This window comes from Triplophysa dalaica, chromosome 8 (genome assembly GCF_015846415.1).
Source record: "Triplophysa dalaica isolate WHDGS20190420 chromosome 8, ASM1584641v1, whole genome shotgun sequence".
NCBI lineage: Eukaryota > Metazoa > Chordata > Actinopteri > Cypriniformes > Nemacheilidae > Triplophysa > Triplophysa dalaica.
Window position 1 is genome coordinate 1,512,334 of NC_079549.1, and position 22,625 is coordinate 1,534,958.

The following is a 22,625-nucleotide window of genomic DNA, read 5'->3' on the forward strand; positions in this document are numbered from 1 at the left end:
TATTCAAATAGACTTCTGATACACTGCCTATGAAGCCTGCCTCTCTAAGCTGCCTTAGTGCACTAATGCTATCTTCAAACATTGCCGGCTGCTAAGTTTAACCACAATGCTGAGAGCGTTTTCTTGTTAAAAAAGAAGTCAAGTGTGAACACGGCCTTGGATGTTTTTATTATATTATTGCAGGATAATGGTCATGCAAGCAGTTTAGAGTTTATTCCTTCATCTCTGAATGTGTTTGCTACTGTAAACCCACCTCATGTCTGTATGATATTATGGTCCTTTAATAAGACTTTTGTTCATGTATGTACGTCATTTAAGGTTTTCATTCATTTTATTATAGATGAGAAACGTAAAACCGCATTCATATCTGTCACACAATCTCTTATTCTTCATAATCACTGACATGAACAATGATCATCTACTGTCAGAGCAAACAACAGAGCGACATGCAGAAACAGTGATGTTGACCTGAACAAACATGTCTTTAAGTACACTTTAAGTGACTGTAAACAACATTCTGCTCCCACTGTTACCATAGCAACATCTGCGCTCATCCTGAAGTGTATATTAATCAGTATTGATCAGTCTGATAGGTCACCCACTCAATACCCAAACTAAACTCATCGTAGACTATAGAAGAGCTCTTCAGATTTTATTTTTCTTTTGAATGCTTGAGTAGTGAGCTTTAAAGATGCAATGATAATTCTCTGTTTTTACACAAGCAACATATTAAATGTAACTAATCATATTTTGTCGTCTTATACTACTAAAGTTTTGGTTGAAGCACTTTGTTTATTGTCAGGTCTTTGTGGAAGCTCCTATACAATTTAAACTATTGCAAACTATTGCAGCATCTTCATTTTCATAAAAACTTCAGAGGGCCATTCTAATACCATACAGCTCGGTCCCGCAGGGAAAAAAACACATTTATTTTCTCCAAAGAAAATTGATGTTTAAAAACATTACATATAACCCTTTCTAGACACATCTACTAAGAGCTTATAAAAATCTGTCTAGTAATCAAAATCATAGTGATGTACATAACCCACAATCCTGAAGAGAAAATCAGACTCCTGTTACCATGGATATGAAAATCACAGTAAAGATTTAAACAGTCATGGCCCATGAGACCCTGCGAACGACTCACAAACTGCTTACAAATATCTACTTATCTGAAATATATTTTGATTAACATAAAACATAAATCATAGTTGTAATGTTGTGATTAATTCATTTAGAGCTTGTTGGTTTGGCTCATGGCCCAGGGTTGTTTTAAACGTTGAGTAAATATTTCATGTTTTACACTGTCTAGAGAATTTCATTTATGAATCATCTCCTAATTCAATTTGTTGCAATTGATTCTGTTCACGAGTTCTGTTCATATCCTCCAGCTTGAGACGAGAGCACTATGCTCCTCTGTCAAGATAGTATTTAAAATATAAATTAATAAAAATGTCTTATGCCTCGATTAAAATGTGTTCATTAAGGATTACAAAACGTCTCAACCAAGTACTGAAATGCCTTAACCCAGGATTGAAAATGTTTAAACCAGGATTAAAAATGTATTAACCCAGGGTTAAAACATTTCTCAGGCCAGGATAAATAATCACTTAACCCAGGAAATGCAACGAGACAAGATAAAAATGACTTACCCAGGAAATGCCATTAGACAGGATAAAAAATGACTTTACCCGGGGTTAAAAAATGCCATGAGACCGGATAACATATGACTTAAACCAGGGTTAAAAATGACTTAACCCAGGATAAAATGTCTCAGGCCAGGATGAAAAATGACTTAACCCATGTTAAAAATGTCTTAAGCCAGGGCTGGAAATATCTTAACCCAGGGTTAAAAATGCCTTAACCCAGGGTTGAAATTGTGTTGAGCCAGATTGAAAATCGATTTAAACAAGGGTTAAAATATGTTAACACAGGATTGGAAATATCTTAACCCAGGGTTGAAAATAAATTAATCTATGCTTATTATTTAACATCATTATATAATGTTTATTTATTATGTAATGCATTATATGATGTTCTTATATAACATCACCTGCTGCTATGGGCATCTGCGGGGCTAAGAGCAAAAACAAGCTCACAAGGATCATTAAGACAGCTAGCAAGATCATTTTGGGCCCCCATAGGGCAGCTAGTGGAACTGTACACAAATCAGTAAAGGAGAAACGGCTCACAAAAACTCAGGACCTCTGCCACCCTGCTCAACATGAATTTGAAAAAATTGTTCTTTCAGGCGGACGGTACAGGGTGCCCATAGCAACTAGTCATATTTTTAAGAAATATTTTATTCCATCTGCCATTATTGTCTTAAATAAATGACCCATAACAAAGTCTAAGTTAGCGCTTTCAGTTGCAGCCTTACGTTTTAAATCTTAACACTTGTAGGGGCGGTTTTTCTAGACAGCGTTTAACTAAAATGTGAGAGAATGCCATGAATGATTAACACAACCCCAAGGAGAGTTTTTAAGTGCTTCTTGCCTGTCGACTGTCTCTCTGAGAGGAAGAGGACGAGGATGCGCTCTTGTGTGTGGGGGTGGAGCTCTTGTGTGAAGAGGTGGAGCTCTTGTGAATGGGCGTGGCACCCTTCTCCTCCAGGCTGGTGGCTCGGCTGTGATGGCGAGACATGATAACGGTGCCTCACTGCCTCTTTCTCTCTTTCGATTTTCTCTTTCTTTTTATTTAAAGACTTCTGCAGTTGCTGTTAAGCGCAGCATGACCAGCAAATCCTCATCCACTTTTACCTGAAACACAAATGAAGGGAATTTGTGAGATCAGCAGAGATAACTGGACGCGGCAACAACAATTACAATGTAATAAAAAATATGTAAACACATTCAACTTGATATGACTTATTCAACTGAACATCTTTTTAACTCACACTCAAATGTAAGATTTGTTAAGCATGTGATGTTTTTTTTTCCTGATCATGTTTTTATGACAGACATAGAGTAATTCTCATTCTTACTGGTTATTGTTGTATGCTTTTAAAAGCTTTGATGTGTTATTGACAAATCTCAGCTCTTCAATGTCAGGACGACCACAGCTATAAAACACAGGCGCGGTGAATGACATGAAGGGTTGGAAATTTGATTTCCATTGATCAGCGGAAACGTCCAATCAGCATTGAGCACGACTCATTATGTTCTTTATCTTTTCTGGCTCATTAAGCAAGAGTCTACCAACCGTCTGACAGTCGTTGGGTTTAAGGATTAAATTGTAAGGAATTTATTGACTAATGAATCCATTAATGGGTCTGTTATTACTCTTTAAAGAGCACCTTACCTGGACGTCCTAAAATTGACTGCATTTCAGAGTGTAACATAGCTTTCCTTAATGTTAAAGATCTGCAAAGTTGTTAATCAAAAAAGTCCATGCTAAATAGAGATATTGTCTCCCAAAATAAGGAGTCGACTCCGAACCGTCCAAACCAGTCGTTTCGTTTTCGAGTCTTTTGAGTGTAACCTTCACACGTAAGAAATTAACACATCTGCGTAATGAACACTCTGACATGCCCACAAACACTTCTGACAGTTGTGTTTGCATCAGAAATGTGTGTTTACATCCTGTAGAGGAGACCAGAGTTCAATGTGGGACTTGCTGATGACTTGTCCATGAAAGATGGTTCAGCATGACTTTATTTGGACCAATAAACATCTTTAAATCACAACCTGTAAGACCTGTAAGTTATATCTTCTATTGATTGTTGAAAATCACTCATTACAGCAGCGATTACTGTCCTATTGAAATAGTTCTGATAATCCGCTGTGAGCCCACCTTTGTCTTAAAATCTGCAGTTTTATCACTTGAATTCTTGATAAATGATTTGAATAGATTTAGTTTATATGCTGTAATGTTTCACTCACGTTAGCATTGCGGCTAACACATATAACAGTTCCATAAGTGTAAAAATGTGTTGTTTAATGTCGAGTGTCTGTCGTTTCTATTACTTGGATTCATGATAAAGGATGTTGACGGATTTCCCAAATATGGATTTGGAAAATGTGATGAGAATCGTTTGAGTTCATAATATTGAGATCTTCAATAATATTGACTTTTGCTTGCAGACTTGACAAATCTGAGCTCAGTTTGACACATTGTTGACATCTCTTCTGAAACTCTAATGACAGAGACGATGTGTCAGATGTCAGACTCTTTTTCTCAGAAGAAACAACAAAAATATTACAGAAATCTTTTCTGTGTTTTTTTCCAGAATGCAAGGGCTCAATCTAAGGAAGAACGTTCTAGAAGACGTTAATGGCACTTCATATCAAGAAAGTCATTTGGTTTCGGTGTTTTTCTTCCAGTTTGGTTATTGATTCTCAATGCTGGGCTTGACACTGATTCGTGACAATGATACACCTACAGTATGAGCATTAATGTACGTGTGTTGGGGAATAATGCGTGATGACTCACCCAGTCGAGTATAAGTGTGTGTGTACTGTATGTGCTGTCTCCCTGCAACAGTATTGATCAGTCATGCGGTACTGAGGAGCATGTCCAGTGTAATTGGACCCAAAGGAACACACACACAGTCATTCTGAACGTGATGTGAGACGATTTGAGAAAACTGTTGTTTCATGAGTAGGCACAGTTACAAGCGAGATAACAGGATACATCTGTACGGCTCTTCCCATCACAAACATGCTTAGCAAGTCCTCCGGGGAGAACACAAACACTGCATAATGTATAATTGACGGGGTCTCACGGACCCCTCAAGCGCTGGGCTAACACATATTAATTGAGCTGTGAATTGCACGAACAAAAACACACACAGCCGTAAATGTTTTAATTATAAACCATTAATCATTCAGGTATTAAAATTGGAAATTTCCCAAATTCCGTTTCATATTTACTTTTTTTTTTATGTAATCGCTGTGGATTTTTCAGTTCTAGTGGAGTTAGCGAAGGCTAAAGCTGGACCACTCCACAGCTCATGACAAACATAAGTCTGGAGTCCTGGAGGACAGAGAGTGATATGATTGTCAATACATCAGTTCATACAGCCGGATTAAACATCAGTGACTAAACAGAAGAAAACCTCACTTTCAGAAGTGATGTCATGCAATAAAAATGTCATTATATTTTGTGCCGTTTGATTCACGTCAATGATAAATGCTGTTGAGAACATTTTAAAGAGTAGATTATGCTCAATAAGAACACAGTGCGCACCAACATACAGCTGACTAATGGAGAATGTGTTTATATGGAGCCCTCTCTCTTTACATTCACACTATGGCTGTTTCTCAATATGCGTTCTTCTGCGTGTCTTCGTGTTCTCGCTCTATCTCATCAATAACCGTCAAAGTCCAGTTCCAGTTCCAATTCTCAAGAACACAAGATTGTATAAAAGTATCGTATGCAGCCCTGCGCACCAAGGGAATCCGCTTGAACTCCCTGCGGCGCATCCATCCAAGTTTGGTCTTCCTAAACTGCCTTGAAAGACCGGTCTCCACGAGAACACAAGTCCGTTCTTTGAATTGAGAAACGGACAACGATTTACATCATCATCTGCTCACATCCACTTTACAAGGGCATTTCTCACCAAACACAAAGAGACGCTTTCAACCAGACAGAAACCTGAAGAGAAAAAGGGAAGCTGCATGTGTGTATTTATAATTAACATTTCATACAAATACAAATGGGATTTTACTTTTTTTTGTACAATGAAACTAAACAAGCTACAAGTGCCTTATTCGGACTCCGTAAGCAGGGAATTCAAACATTAAAATCTCACCACACATCTCACATTAAACAGCACAGAGCTAAAGCATATCTGCCATCTAACGCCGGATCATTGAGCTCTGTGGATTATTTTACATGAATTTTTGAATTGCTGTTCATGTTCGAATTGGTCTAGTCGGTGAGATGTGTTGGGTTCCCTGAGGACGAGACTAGAAAACACTGTCTGCAGAAATGATTACACCATACTAACTGAACTCGTATCTCTCTCTCTCTCTCTGCAACACTTCACAAGAAAGAGAAGAAAAGATCTTTCAGCCCTCAAAGATCATTTCTGAAAAAGAGCAAGACCTCATGACAGAAGAGACACCGTATTTACAGAGAAGGTCTAAATGGCACACATATACTGGAGATCAATGTTGTCTGATAACTGGACCCGGCGACATGTAGTGTGGTCCAGGAGTATTGAGTTACATCTGATACTGTCTGAGTGCGTCTCTCCACCAGCACATCTCAAACCTCTCACACATCATTAATGTAAAAGTGAATTCAATGACACTCACTGAAACCTAAGGAATTTACTGCTTAACTGATGTGATATTAAGTTACCAAGCAGTTTAGGTAGAGACCAAACACTAAATATTTATGATGCATGACTATCCCTCATATAAGATCTGACCTCATTCTCTAGTGGACTACATCCAGTGAGATTCCTAACACTCATAAGGGCTTTTCACACTGCGCTTAACCCCAGGTTATCTTCATTCTTAACCACGCTTTTAAACCCAGGTAAACGTTTCACACTTGTAATTTTAAAGTGGGGGTTATCTCTGCATTTTACTCGGGGTAAGCACATCTTTTGCAGGGTTAACCCTGCATTGCGGTGCCAAACATTTGCAGTGCGAAACGAAGCGAGCAAGAAAGATACGATCAGAAGCTTAGCAACGGACACCCAATCAAAAGCTGAACAGCGCTTACATCATTTCACAAGCTATGTCACAGAACCGTTGACAATCCTTTGAATTTTTATTTGTTTGAGTAAGTAACGTCTTAGGAGGCTTAAAAAGGCCAAAATGGATTTGATAACAAAGAACTTTTTATTTTGGCCGATCTTATCGCTGTAAGTGACCCCACACTTCTGACTGGTAGTGTAAAGTACTTCTCTTGTTCTGTGTTTATTTACTGTGGCTGATATGCAAAGCATGTAGAAGTTGGTTTGTTACCTAGAACTGGTTTCTATTTAGAAGCGGATCAATTAAAATAATTTCATGATGTTTGCGTCTGTGGGATCATTATAATAACACAGAGTTTATCTGCTGTGGTGCTCATCGGTTATATTGAGAGTCACGGCACATGCACAGATCATTCTCAATTCATTGTGATGTGCCACAATATAAAAATACCATTTTGAAATTCCATTCTATGCCCATTTCTAGTGGAAGCATAATCTAGGGAGCGATTGGTACTGATTACAAATGCTTGCAAACATTCGTTTGCGTTCATACTACAGACGGACAGATCAGCGTCACTGACTTACAGCCGTAAGAGATCTCATACAGTAAATGTCACTGTGCTTTAACTCTAGCAACCATCCAACAGCCCGAGACACAATGTGTGTGTCAGTCACACATCTCAACCTACTGTCCTTCTGTTGTGCCATCAATTTATGGGCAGGATGACAAAACTCTGTGTAAATGTGTGTCCTACATTCAAATGTATATGAAATGGTGAAAGTAACAAGTCATTTTCTCACTCATTTTCTCCAATGCGAGTTTCAGATTATCCCCAAAAAGCAACACAGGCAGAATAATAAAAAAGTTGAAATTCTTGGTTCTTTTAAGAGTGAATAAATGTGTATGCTATGAACCACAGCCAACAAAATGTAAAATAAACAACTGTTGTTGCCATACAGTAACAGATAACTGTAAACACTGCGCTCCTGCAGGTGTAAAATAAATTACAGCATTTGCAGTGTTTCGCAGGACTGGAAGGCCACTGATGAGCTGTTCTGCCATGGTTTCCATGGTAACAAAGACCTCTTTGACTGGGATTTCCCATCAGAAATCTGATGTTTTGTAACATCAAATATGAAAAAATTAAATTAAAATCTCTTGTACATATTTATGCTTATATGATTAAAAATAACATTCTCACTGTACGAAGCAAATCTTTTTAATACTGATATAATGTTACGCTCTGTAAAGTAGGAGAAAGGCTTTGCAGTGGCTATATGTTGACGGTATAACATGGCATCCAGTATCTTATTCCTTTTATATAACAGCGTCTATGTAATAAAAATGCATTAAGTGAAATCCTATCCCTATAGTCCTTGAGATGTACACCTGATACATAAACTTCAATACACATCTTAATAAGCAGCAGCAATAAAAACGAAATGTTCTAGATATAGATATGTTATTGACATCCATTATGTCCATCTTTGGTAGTTTCTTGAAGGCATTTTGAGTAAAAGGCTCTGTGTAACGCATCACATACAAAAGACCTGAAGCGGATGCGATGAGACCTGTTTTTCTGTTCCCGCATGCTTTCAGGACATCAGTCATGTCTGCATACTCTGGTCTAAAGATTCATTGACACACTACATTCTGTATTCATTTGTAAACTGATGACTCTGTACTCTGTACTCTAGAATACTAAAAGTATCACATTAACATCCCATCTGCTGTTATGTAGCAGAATAAAACAGGCTGCCGTGCAAATCGGTGTAAATATTATGTTGTGTACACTGTTGGCAAGAATATAAATTAAACTGTGGCAGTCCTTACAGAAGATTAATGTCAACAGTAAATATATATGTCGCACATGCTACTAAAAACTCGGTCTGTGCTACGAAGAAATGTAATAGTGAAGCATGCGTGCTATACTTGTTTCTGTGAAGTGCGTTTGTCATTGTGCTTGTTCGTGTGTGAGGTTAAATAATGGCGCACAACTATTTATTTTCGTTTTTATTTAGCTTTTGCAATTAAAACTTGTTTTCCAGCCCCATTGAGTCCATTGACCTAGAGTATGTCATCTGCTTGTTCTGCGTGTCTATGAGTGAATAATTTGCAAACTTTATCATGTTACAAGTGTGACACTTGTGGATTTATCTGTATCTTACTGTATGAAGACATGAACAATTTAACTTTATCCACAGACTTGTTTATTTTACGAGCATTTCACTGTTTGACTGAAGCTAATGTCAAACACACTGAAACTCAAGCATGTTCGCAGCGACCCGCCAAAATAAAAGTCAGCTTAATTTAAACCAGATGATAAAATAATGAACTTGAAGTGAATTTACTAACCGTAGTAAACACTATAGTATACTTTAATATTTACTACAGTAAGGTTCAAAGATACTATAGTACACAAGTATTTTACTGCAGTAGTAAATACTATAGTATTTATATAGTATTTGTTGTTTACAAATTTATTTATTACTCTATAGTAAAGCATTGAAAATACAGATCTCAGAAAAATTAAAAAGTTAACGTACAGCCCTGGTTCTTTAGCAGCGATGTGCTGTGGTTGAAAAGGCCCACCGACTGAAGAAAAATCAAACCCTGATGTTTTTGTTTAATATCTTTGAATTGCTTCTTGGAAGATAGACATGTGATGTCAGGATGTGAGCGTTTGCTCTATTCCCATCCTACAGTGTGCCCCCGGATGACGTATACTGCACACAAAAAGGCTTGAGCAAGCAAAAAAGCGTATTGGGTGAATCAACACAAGTGCATCCTGTACATCAGTCTGCCTGGAAACTGCATTGAGTTTCAAATGAACCAGCTGATTCAATAAACGCATCCGTCTAAAAACAAACAAATACTGAAATTGCCACAGGTACAAAACCAATAATTTATGTAAATTACACACTAACAAGCAGAACTGTATATTCCATTTCGTTGAGCAGGTGAAATACTTACAGTACTGTTGGTTAGACATGAGCTCTGACATACAGTAACACTAAACACATTTCTTCCAGGTGTTGACAGTTGAGTCTGTGATTTAAAGGGTCTTCTGAAGTCTCTCATCACCTTCATTAGCGTCTTTTGATGAATAGGACGAATTTGAAGAATTTGCTGTTCCACCTCCTGTTTTCATCAGATTATCCACCGTAGATTATGAGGCCAAACAGTGTTGTGTGCCATCTGTAACGCTCAGATGTTTCACAGAGGGGTCAATCCAGGTGGGTTATTAGTGTAGACAGAGAGAGAGAGAGAGAGAGAGAGAGACAGAGAGAAAGAGAGACAGAGAGAGAGAGAGAGAGAGAGAGAGATAGAGAGAGAGATAGAGAGAGAGAGAGAGAGAGACAGAGAGAGAGAGAGAGAGAGACAGAGAGAAAGAGAGACATAGAGAGAGAGAGAGAGATAGAGATAGAGAGAGAGAGAGAGAGAGAGAGAGAGAGAGAGACAGAGAGAGAGAGAGAGAGAGAGAGAGAGAGAGAGAGAGAGAGAGAGATAGAGAGAGAGTGGGATTCCAGTGCTGATGTGTTCCTGTCAGAGTGGAAGTACAGTAGGTGACTTCACCTCTGCAGTCCACTACAGGCGTTTGGCCGAAAACAGGTTTGTTTGCATATGGGAATTGCTTGCTTTAAAATAATATGTCTTCTCATCTTATTGAAATCATATGACATGTCAAATGTTAGAAACAGATATTTATCACAGAATCAACTGTTGCACTAACAACACCCTAGCAACTGTGTAGCAATTACCTACAAACCACAACCAAACAGACACCACTTAAGTCAAAAGTATAGTCTTGTCGCCCGTGTCCGCATTATTTGAATAAGTACCTACAGGCTGTTAAAACAGAACGTTCTATTTATTATAAGTTGATGTAGTAGGAATACATTTCGGATGTTTTATGGTCATGTGACTCATATGCTCTTTGACCTTTGACTTATTAAGAACAACCTATACCTGAGCTTTGATAAGAACCTAATTTAGTCACGAGAAATTCATTTATTGGCACTTATATTAAAAACGGACATCCGCCTTTAATTTATTCTGCTTTATTTATTTGTATATTTTCTTGTGAAATGTGACCGTTGCCCAGCACCCGTGGCATCATGGGATAGAGAAATCCATCCGATTCTCAGCGTAAGTAGTTGACCATCCAGGTTTTTCTCGCCTAGTGTTTTTTCAATACTGAGGTTTCAGACATACTATTCATGGCTCGTACTCATTTTCACCTACTATATCGTATGGATGTAGGCAATTTCGGGAAAAAAGGTTAATGAAACAACAGAAAAAAAATAGAAGAAAATATCCGCTAAGCTAAGCAATATATTGCTTTTTTCCTCCTTGATAAAGGTCCATAACAAAAAAAGGCAATAATTCATTCATTCTGAGGGTCCAAAAAACAGCCCCTTAACATACCCAAAGCATTGCTTTTCACACACCTACTATTGACAGAGCTTTTCTCTGATCCACAAGATCATGTCAAACTCAAGTGAACACAAGAGCAACAGAGAACAGATGGATACTCAACCTGCTGAACCCGGATCAGTCTAGCTCTATTATAAAGCCTGTGCAAGATACCAACCAACAAACAAGAATCTGTTCTCTGAAACTGTGAAAACACACACAATGGATTTTAAATAACCTCATTAGTTTCAGAAAGCAGTTTCTTGGATGTCCACCGCTCTGCACAGGTCAGGACGGATGACCAAGATTTAAGAAGCTCTCTTACAGTCAGAGATGGTCATGATGACGGTCATCGAATTGACTTCTTGCACAACAACCGGTGCGTCATGAGTGAGCTGTGCTCTCTCAAAACAGACATTCAGACAGATATTGCATCCCATCTCAGACACACTGTAAACAGGTTTCCAGCATAAACTGTTTTTGGACACAATCAAATTACAAGCAGAAATGCTTCTCGAGATGGCTGTACTTTATTCCTTTGTCCATTCAACTGCTTTAGGCAAAAGATCATAAAAGTAACTGTTACCCAAGAAAACGTCTGGTCTGCCCTTAAATTACTACAGCGCTTTCATAAGACTGCATGGTGAACCAACGGTTTACACAACCCTGAAATTAGTCCATTTTTGCAGTGTGTAGTTTTGCACATCCCTATCTGAAATAAACCCTGTTTAACTAATACTGACTTTTGTGAATTTTTTCATTGCAATGCATGTATACAATGTGTTATGTCATACAAAGGTGAAATGCAGTAACAACAACCTTAAAGCAGTCAAAATGAAACAACGGTATTTAAATTTTTTATTAACTTATATAAATTATCACACACATTTTTTTCTGAGGCAGAGCATGGTTGAGGAAAACCTGTCTGTCACTGAACAGATGATTATTTAAAGGCTCTTTCACACTGATAACAATATGATTGAGAAATTGTTATACATGTGTGAGATCAGTGGAATCCATAGCACAACTACAACAATAAAGAAATTGAGGAATGATATATTGTTGGTATCACTTTCAGAGCAATCTGATGGATGATAAAGCCAATCTCAACAAACCTATTAAAAAAAACACTGTTATCATCTGTTTGTGTAGACGACTATAGTTATCCTTACAGACAGGGCTGTACAGTGCGACATACTGTATGTACATGCTACGAAAAACTCAGTCTGTTCTACGAAAATACAGATTTTATAGTGTAGCACACATGCGATACAGTTTGTCAGGGGCATTAGACAGAGCTGCTTGTTTGTGGGAAGTGCTTTCTTATTGTGTGACACTAATCAAAGGCGCACCGATATTTTACTATTTTAGTCTATTTTGCAGGCTGAATTGGCTCCATATAACTAGATGCGGACTAGCCAACGCAGAATCCTGATATTTAAAGTCCCAGTGAAATAAAAAATGACAATGCCTATTTTTTCATGAAATATTGCAGCTTTATTTTAAATAGTTTGTCAGTGTGCGTCGTTCCCTTTTTAAAAATCGTGTTCCCTCATAATCTTTAGTTAAAATCTGAAAATGCACTTCCGTGCTGTAATGACTTTCCATCTTAGATGACATAAGTAAGATGTCTTGGGCAGAGCCTCAGTTAATTGTCAGTCTGCTGCCAGTTCCAAAATGCAACGGCTGTTTTTCTACATCCCATCAAATCGCAGGGAAAGACGAAAAGCAACAGTCCCCTATTTTCTCATTCAAAATTGCCTTTCACTCGGGAATGTGTCAAATTCTGGAAGTAAAAACCATAGCACCTTCCGGTTCACTGGGACTTTAAATATGTCGTCTGGCTGTTCTGCTTGTCTGAGTGAATGAACTACACAGTTGAACGTGCTACATGCGTGACACTCGTGGATTTGTCTGTGTATGCACTGTATGAGGATATGAACACATGAACTTCATCTCCGGAGTTGCTCTGAAAGTTTATTTTAGGAGCATTTCAAAGCTATCCTCAAAGCTTTGAAACAGTAAAACACAAGAGTCTTCCCGACGACCCGTCAAAATAAAAGTCCCGTTAACCCGAAAAAAATACTGTAGTGTACTATAGACTTTGCTGGAGAAAGTTGTAGTACCCTCGTAGTAAATTGATAAAGTTTAGTAAAGACTGAGTTATGCAATAGCAAGGTTAAAAAACACAATAGTTTCAAGGAATTTTACTGTAGTTTAATATAGTAAATTCTATAGTATAATACAATAATTTGCCCTGCGATGGGTTGGCACTCCATCCAGGGTGTATCCTGCCTTGATGCCCAATGACTCCTGAGATAGGCGCAGGCTCCCCGTGACCCGAGGTAGTTCGGATAAGCGGTAGAAAATGGATGGATGGATGGAATACAATAATTTATGTGGACAAATATACCCCTATTGTATAGTAAAAAAATTAAAACACACTAAGAAAATTCATAAAATTCACTAAATATTATACGACCCTAATTTATCCATCTGTATGTACAATTAATGTAATTTGTCAGTTACCAGCTATTTGTGTGATGAACTGCACTTTCATATTTTTTTTATGATGACAACCAACTTTTGGCCTGTGCTACAATACTTTAAACATTTGTATCACCAGTGCAATGAGCAAAAAGGTTAACGTACAGGCCTGTATATATATCCTTCTTGGTATGAGGAGGCCTTAACAAGCAACACTTTATTTTTATCACGATGTGTTAGATGTGTTGTTATATTGTAGTAGTTCCTTCCTTAATTGTCTGTTTGCCTTTCAGTCTGTCTATCTATCTTACAACAGTGCTCAACATCACCAAGCATTAAGACATGGATTACACGAGCATCAATATTTCCACTGTAGGTGTTACAGGTGTTTCTGTCTGTATAAAGATTCGTCGTAATTGGCCAGACAGTGTGTGTGTGTCCATGACGATATCATTCCCGTTTCAGTCTCCTGCATTATTAAAAGAGTCTGTAATTGGCAGAATCAAGCTGTGGGTCAGTTTACTGTGGGTCTTTATCATCACCTCTCTACAAAAGCTCAACAGCCTTCTCTCAGATCATTCATCCACATGCTCGCATGGACAAAATGAGCCTTAATTACATATCAATAACAACTTAGACATACGGTGAATAATGATGTTAAATGTTTACGTAAACAATTGAACAGGTCTATCTGTCTTACTGGTTCCATTAAAAAATGCAATGTTGTGTCTGTCATCATGATCCTCGTGCAAAACAGAAGATAAACTGAACATTTTGCTCATTTCTTCACAGTGACCTCTTCACTTTGGCTTGATAGAAGGTCAGACTTTCAGGCCGCTTTAAAGTTCGATCTGTTCCTTTCACAGAGACGTTATGAAAACAATCCTCCTGCATAAAATCTTTTTCGTTTCAAGGGTGTAATAAAGTCATACGAATGTGTAAAAACACAACAAAATACGTTAATTTTTCTTATTAAATATGAATTAAAGTGTCTGGCAAATACATATGTGTAGTAAAGTACAGATGTGCTGATCTTGAGAGGGTCAGACATGATATCTAACCATAACTACACATCCAAATCATCACCATATCAAATTTACCTTGACATTAACCGGTCAGAGTCACGTGTGTTATTATGGTATACCAAAACAGGAAACATTTCAATGTTTACATCAGATACACTGCAGTGCCTGACCTTGGGCATTGAGACCCTCAAAAGTCATGAGGTCGAGGGCATGAGGTCCAGTTTTAAACAGACAGACATCAGTAATGTAAAGACGGACGGGTTTCGATCCTACAGCCTTTAAAACTGACCCAGACAGTGTTGACATGCCATGACATATCATCATTTCAACAGAACACGACCATTTCAGAACGAGATTTTGTGTCGTTATCTTATATGAAGGTTCGTTTTATCGTCGGAATAAACAACAGCACGTGAGAGTTCATATATGTAGAATGTCGAGCTCATATTAAAGGCACACAAAGTCTAGAGGACACAGTCCGAACCATCTGCCATTATAATCAGCTTATCAATATCTAAAGGCCTTCCTCAGTCAGAATGCAAATGAGTGTCGTGTTTAAAAAACAATTGAACTTATAACAGAAAAGAAACCAATGAAAGCGTTAAGAGAAGCGGAACGTACCGGCGGTTCAGTCAGTTGAACGGATCATTTCTTGGCGCAGAAACCCGATGCTGTGAATTGGCGATGCGGTCAAAGGTTTTATATTCCCGCTCCGTCGGCGCTCAGTCTCCACAGATAATCATGATTAAAGAAGGGAAGGTTGTCAAGGTTTGGTGTATTCAGTGAAGAAAGTCGGAAAAAGTGCTGTGTATGGCTGGATTTGAACGCAGTTGAGACGGATGCTGCGCGCTCGACGCTCCTCCCTGCAGTAAGGATGACTGGACTGGAGGGATTCGGTAAAGCCTGAACTGGATCCCAACACAGAGAGTGACGAGGGATGCGGTGAGGGATGGACTGGATCCGATCACGAACAGCAGGGATGACTGGAGGGGTGCGGTAAATCCTGGAGTGGATTTCTTTTTAAAATGTAAAACGTCTCAGAGGACAAAATAGTAACAATTATATTGATAATCCTGTGTATTGGTCACTTTTATGTCTTTTAAAAGTTGTCTCTCAATTTTGTTATGATAATAACAACGATATTAACGTATGCCTAGTTTGACAGGTGTCACTATTTTATGCATGCACATGATATTATATACACAGGGTATGGAAAATATGATTATATAAAATATCATTATTAACCTTGACTGTTTTATCCTACACTGTAAAAAATGTAATTTGACAGATTTTTCTATTTTTTTTGTGTGTGTCTTTGCAGCTTTTTCCTGTATTTTTGTAACCAAATGTAACTTAAAAGATGGTAAAAACCTTAAACCTTAATGCTACAAACTTACAACAAAAAATTGGGAAATACATTTCCCATTTTGCACAGGGAAAACTGTTATTTTACGGTTTATTTCTGGGGCCCCAGCTGCCCGAAAATTTCTTTTTTATATGATTTTGTACAGTATACACTAAAATTAACAACAAAGACAGCCATTTTCAAACTTTCGACAATGTCCTTGAATGAAATTTAGTATATATTTTAATTAAAAGGCAGTTAATGCAAATTTCCAATAAAAAAAGATTTTCCCCACTACGATCAAACAGCACATTGATTCAAAATATGTTTCTTCTGATCACATTATAGTCTCATCTGACAGCGGAAACCCCTGCAGTTACACACCATAATTTATCCCAATTTAAAAAGAGAGCAATAAAAGAAGAAATAAGATACAAACTCTCAAATATTCACAATATCACCTATTCATCCAGAACATTCAAACGATTTAGCATGAGGCCGTACATGTGAGGGGTGTGACGTAAAATAAATGTCAAGCTTAAAACTTTTAATTAACCAAATACATAAAATGCATTCAATGCTGGAACATAAATTCTATTGGTTGGTAGAAATCAGGAACAATTCTGTATTTTATAAAATGTCTTGGCGCCTTGGTGGCCCTCAGTCTAAAATCACTGAAGTATCATACTTGTTGGATCTCATACAAAGCACATAATGATGGTATGTATAAATGTGCACTTGTTAAAAAGCATATGTCAAACGCATACATGTAAACTAGTTATATGCCTCTGATTTTCTCCATCTCAAAGCAAGCAGCGGTTAAAAACATAATTTTAATGAACAGGTTATTATACGTTAAATACACTCCATAATGTGAAAACATTGATTATAAATGAGATCAAATTCATTAATGCCCTTGTGTGAGCAATAACAATTGTTAATAAATCTAAAATATTAATCACACACACATAAGCCTGTAACACACCAAACCGTCAAACTAGCACCAACGAAAGCTGCCAACGCAGATTTGACTAAAGCATGAAACAAACAAAGACAACAGGGCACTCCAGATGGTTTATAAATTCAGTCTCCTTTATTTTGGTGGTATGTACACATCAAACGCAATGATTGGCATGAGCTGACACTTGTGTGTGGTTCTTTCTTTCACCTTTAGTGAAGTGTCTCTATTAGCTAACAGTAAACACGAGAGGATAAAAGAGGAAAAGCTAAAAAGTGCAAAAAACAAAAAGACACTTTCTCTGCAATTAAAGCAAACGTAAAAAGCAGTACGGCAGTCAGTGTCCGTCGCTATGAGGTCGTGTCATATCCGTCCTGTCATGTCGGGGTCAAGCGTCATGTCACTTAAACTCTGTAAGAACAAAGACAACACAGTTTTACACCGCGTCCACAGAGGAACAGCAGAATACAGTCTGGATAAACCTCAAGCATCGTCTGCCAGACCTAATCATTATGTTTTGGTCATTTGAACAAATCGTGGCAAAAATCTAGAAAGGCTAAAAAAAGTGATCACAAACACTATACTTCTAATATTGATCAAATATATGATGTTGATAAAACTGTGCGTTTAAATATGCAAGAGCGAGCGTTTACTTCTACTGTCTAACCCAGTGGTTCTGGCCAAGTTTAGACCCAACTCTGATAAAACACACCTGAACAAGCTATTCCGAATCTTCAGGAACAGACGCATTCAACTTCATGCGGGGCTTCACAGATTGCTTTGCGTATCGCATTAAAGTACCGCAAGAAAAAATGCATACGCCACATTTGGCACTCGAATCGTTCTCGCTGTACCATTATGTCACACACCGTTTGATCTGAGTCACGACACTGATTAGCTTGTTCAGGAGTGTTTTATCAGAGCTGGGGCTAAACTCGGCAGGAAAATGGATCTCGCACGCCAGAGTTGAGAAACCACTGGTCTAACAGATATCACACTGTCATGTAAGTGACCTACAAACTCAAACATTCATTCCTGTAAGTAGTCCAAAAAAATGTTAAACCGAGGATTGTTTTTCAAGTAGCGTGTGAGCTATCAGTTCCTGAAAGAAAGACGGGCATTAATACAAAAGAGGTTTGGGTATGCGCAAGGATTCAAATCGCTCCACAGGATGTTCTGTGGGTCACAACTGGAATGACAGGAGGTCCAGTTTACTGAATCACAAGAAAACCAACACTGTCACAGTTCTTTAGACATTTTATTTTTTGCTGCTTTGTTACAAATGTTGCATCAGTTATTCTGACCAATTTCACTATTACATTAAATTCATGATATGCAGAATATTTTTCTTCAGTTGCTTGAACGTATCAAACTAAGTTTAGAGAAATACCTATTATTAGGTCCACAGAACTGTGTTCACGCTATCTTACCTACTGAGCTGACTTACCTGTGATTGTGGTAAGGTCAAAGGTCAGTAGGTTCTCTGTCGTTTGTGTGACTCCTCTTTTGGCGGGTCTGCCAGCAAGACCTTCATCTTGACCCCGTTCACCACTTTACCGTGCAGCGCTGCTATGGCTTCCATGGCGTGCCTCCTGTCAGCGTACTTTATATAGCCCACATTCCGGCCGGGAACCAGGTAAACATCCATTAGGGAACCAAAACGACTGCACGGGGAAAACGCAACACCGTCAACCGTTGACTTATACAAATAAATTGAATAAAACAATTGTGTACGGAGTGAGGGATGTGTGGAAATCTGAAAGATAATGCCGTGTGGAAAATCGTTTGTGGTGGGCTGGATTAAACCACGATACATGATTAAAGTCATGTATCCTATTGCAGAGTTCTCCATTTTTGACAGTTACTGGAAAAGCGTGCAAATGTAAATTTAAAATAATAGCACTAACACACTCACCAGAACACATCCTCCAGCACATCCACAGGCAGGGGTGAGGGGTTGAATATGACAAAGAGTCTCTCTTTTGCCACACTTTCATACGGGGCCAGTTTCCTCAGGGGAGGCAGAGCTACATCCGTCTGCACGTGGCTCTTTGGGAGTGCAGAAGCCGATGCAAAGCCCTGCGGGAGAGAGATCACACTTATCAATATATTAAACAAACTTTAAATGTGTTCTAAAAATCCGTTTTCAGGCCTTAGTCTTGGACATTTGAGATGTTTTGAAATACTATTGAAGAAGCATGCATGTGGATTACTTCTTTTTCAAAATACCAAGCATAACCACACAACCTTCGCTCTTATTTGAGAGATGTGGGAAAGGTTGCGCACCATGCTGGTCTTCATGAGCTGTGTACTGGAGGGTCCGTTCCACACCACAGACATCATCTGAGCGGCTACAAGCTGCATGGCCATCCTCCCTACAAGACTGAACACACAGACAGACGCAACAATGAAACTCATTGACATCACTTCACTATTGATGAGCTCTATACACATCGGACAAACATTTCCAGTAACATACACATGACTATGGATGTGGCGGCGATTACATTTTCACACCGGTTAATAGACGTGTAAAAACACAGGTAGCACTGGTGACATCGGGGGTGAGGGGTTTGCTGTGGGGTGGTTGAAGATGTGGTGCGCATTTTACTTGAATACGCAGCAATTGCTTGAATTAATGATGTGTTCAATATATTTCTTAATAAAAACCCACAAAACTACCAAAAAAGTACAATGACATTTTCTAATATTAAACACAGACCTTGCAAAACGAATAACCACTGCACACATCATGCACAAAATAAGAAACAAATATATATTTTTTTACGTTGAAAACGCTGCCTATATTAACAAAACAAGTAATCACGGCGCACACTAGGCAAAGAACAAATAAGAAACGTATAAGAAAGGGTTTACGAAACAAATGTTTTTTGTTAAATAAATAAGAAAGGAATAGCTGAAACGAAAAACGTTTATGTTTAATAAATGGCAAAAAAGGACCGGCTTTTAAAATTAGAACAAATTGAAAATTAAGCGTAATCGGCTCTTGATGACAGTGCTTACATGTTCTTTGCCAGAAAAGTCTCTGCCATCGTCTTGTCAGTCAACACTTCACTCTCCTCACATGATGAATAAAATCTGACTTCTGCTGCTGGTCACTAAACTACGTTAAAATGACGGTGGGTGTCTGTGACATGGTGGACAAGTCATGTAATCGCTTGGCGGGTGGACAGCGTGGATCACCGATGACACAGACTATCCGACAAGCCTACACATGACACCCTTAAATAATAGGTATTTTCATAATAAATGATGATGAATGTAAAGCTGTGTCTGTACCTGGTCTTGTCCTCTCCATCATCTATATAAGTTACTGAGAGATGGTTTCCGGGAGGATACTCGAAACCACTCAGCTTCTCTTTGGCATAAACCGCAGAGCCCAGATTATTATAGCGTACTATAGCCAGCCCTGTAGATATCACACACACAGTAAATTAATATCTGGCTTAGTTAAAACATCTGCGTTGCATGGTTATAGTGTGGTGAGTCTGACCTTTGTTGAAGCCGTATTGATCTCTCTGCATCTCACACAAATCCATGCCTGGGATGAGATCGAACAGCCCATAGATCTGTTCCTGTGTGACCGCTGCTCGTGACGTGACCCTCAGGCAGCGGGTGATTATGTCAGAGCTCCACGCATCTCCTGCGCCATAGCTAGCAGAGTCGTGAGCTGAAGGAAACGTGTTTTATTTTAGTGGGTCTTTTTAGTCCTGCCAACCTGTTCATCTTCACATGTTCACACACACATGAAAACATGGCAGTTTTTTTAAGATGATTTCATACTCACCAAATGTGGATGTGCTGGGGCCTGGATCACTTCCTGAGTGCTCCGGTCGGGAGCTTGTGGCATACTCGTTGTCTGCCGGCGTGTTTTTGGTTCTCGGCTCAGCTAAAATGGCCCTAAAGGCTACAGAGACAAACAACATAAAATCTCATCTGAAAACACCAGCAAGTAACACACACAGTATAAATTCTGAAATACTCAACTCTTATCACAGTTCTCTATGGCTCGAGCGGCATATGAAGGCCTGTGGTATCTGACATATCCCAGACCTTTACTTTCCCCCGTGGTCTTATTTCTTATAACAATGGCATACTCTATATCGCCATACTCCTGCAGTACAGACACAAACATTTATTTAGAGATATAAATACACATACACAATAAACCAATATGAAAACAGATTGATTGAGTGACAGTGAATGTCACAAAACCTGCCAACGGATTTTATACCAAAACCGAAAGAAAGAAATTGGAAATGATTTATATACGCTTCTTAGATGTTTCCTTCTTATTCAGGTTGACATGTTTTGATGAGAATGAAGAATAATCCATCAAAACATACCCTAAAGGTTTCTTTCAAGTCCTCCTCTGTGAAGGTTTTTGGGATCATGACAAATATTCTGGTGAGCTCCTCGTCCTCCACATCCCGGTGATTTCCAGAAGATCTGGACTGAGCGATGAACACCTGCATGAGTGAGAAGCATCAGGTCTCAAGATAATCATAACATTTAAAAAATATTGTTATTGCGTTTTATTATTATCATAAAACAACTTTGATCACATTGGCCGGCGTAACGTTAAATTTAACCAGAAACACCAGCCCAACACTTCATAATAAAAGTACTTAAATGTGTAGCATGTACTATTGTAAACGACTGTAAATAACGGTACACGGTAGTTTGCACTTAACATGATTATTGTAGTTTGTATTATAGTGAAGTGAATTGTTCTTTGGAAATACTCAAGTTAACTAGTACTGTAATTACTAACACTATAGTAAGTTAGGAAAAGCTCTGTGAAGTAATGATCATGTATGTATGAAGAACCTTTATGGGTTTAGTTCCTTCGGTCAGGCTTTTTCCGTGCATCTCCTCCATAGCGGTGCAAGCTTGAGAAGACTTTGCGTATTTCACAAACGAAACTCCTTTCGACTCCTTCGTCTGTTTGTCTTTCACCACCCAGATGTCCTGGATCTCCCCGAAGCGTGTGAAATGCTCTCGGATGACATCTTCAGTGACCGTTTTACTAGTGACGAGAAACAGACGACTGTTCGGAGGCTCGTCCAGATATGAAGATTGTCTGTGACTTTCTTCCATGTTTGTAACTGTACGGAATGAAATGACAATGACTGCTGTACTTAACTACATTCAACGAGAAAAGGTTTAATAAATCGGTAAAGTGATTTTAAAATTCAAGTAACAAGTAGATTATTTAATCTCTAGTGTAAGCTTTTAGACGACGACGTTATTGACTCGGTTGACAAACGCAATACACGCATTTCCGCCACCTGCTGGACTGGAGCGTGACTCACTACTTCTTCTTCTTCTTGCAGTTTTATGGCGGGTTACACCCACGTTAAAGCGCATTGTCGCCACCTACTGTTACTTAAGTATACAAAATGTCTGTTCCATCTGCAAGTATATTCTTTATGTTTATCTCTTGCACTCCATTCTTTCTAAGATCTCTGTTCATAAGTTCTCGCTCATCAAAATATTCATGACAAAACAAATAACAGGTTCTGTTGACTCTTCTACTCGGAGCGACTCACAGGTTTCAACTTCATCTTTCAGTCACTGGAACCTCAGCCGGCTTTGTGGTTGCAGTTACAGCTGGTGCATTACAGTCCATATCTTGTCCATGCAAAAGGTTCAGTCTTTAATTTCTTTCCAGCAAAGTCTGAACAATCAAGGAATTGTTGCAGGAATCACAATTTGCATTT

The 22,625-nt window shown here is 38.5% G+C and overlaps 2 protein-coding genes across 7 annotated transcripts in view; both read right to left on the reverse strand.

The window, feature by feature from the left end:
• Positions 1-15,446, reverse strand: part of osbpl6 (oxysterol binding protein-like 6) — a 34,116-nt gene extending 18,670 nt beyond the window's left edge. For all 6 annotated transcript variants that reach the window (XM_056754319.1, XM_056754315.1, XM_056754320.1 and 3 more), the window contains exons 1-2: positions 15,200-15,446; positions 2,497-2,759 (exon numbers count right to left, since the gene is read on the reverse strand). In XM_056754319.1, the coding sequence (XP_056610297.1) occupies positions 2,497-2,643 (147 nt within the window). In that variant the 5' untranslated portion in view covers positions 2,644-2,759; positions 15,200-15,446. The remainder of the gene's footprint in view (positions 1-2,496; positions 2,760-15,199) is intronic.
• A 1,554-nt stretch (positions 15,447-17,000) lies between these two features.
• On the reverse strand, positions 17,001-22,168 carry rbm45 (RNA binding motif protein 45). Its single transcript, XM_056755029.1, has 10 exons — positions 21,733-22,168; positions 21,249-21,371; positions 20,890-21,016; positions 20,690-20,809; positions 20,396-20,572; positions 20,182-20,311; positions 19,168-19,264; positions 18,797-18,960; positions 18,329-18,545; positions 17,001-17,292 (listed from the first exon to the last, which is right to left on the reverse strand). The coding sequence occupies exons 1-9, from the start codon at positions 22,000-22,002 to the stop codon at positions 18,353-18,355; spliced, it is 1,401 nt and encodes a 466-aa protein (XP_056611007.1). The 5' UTR covers positions 22,003-22,168; the 3' UTR covers positions 17,001-17,292; positions 18,329-18,352.
• Between the last annotated feature and the right edge of the window lie 457 nt (positions 22,169-22,625).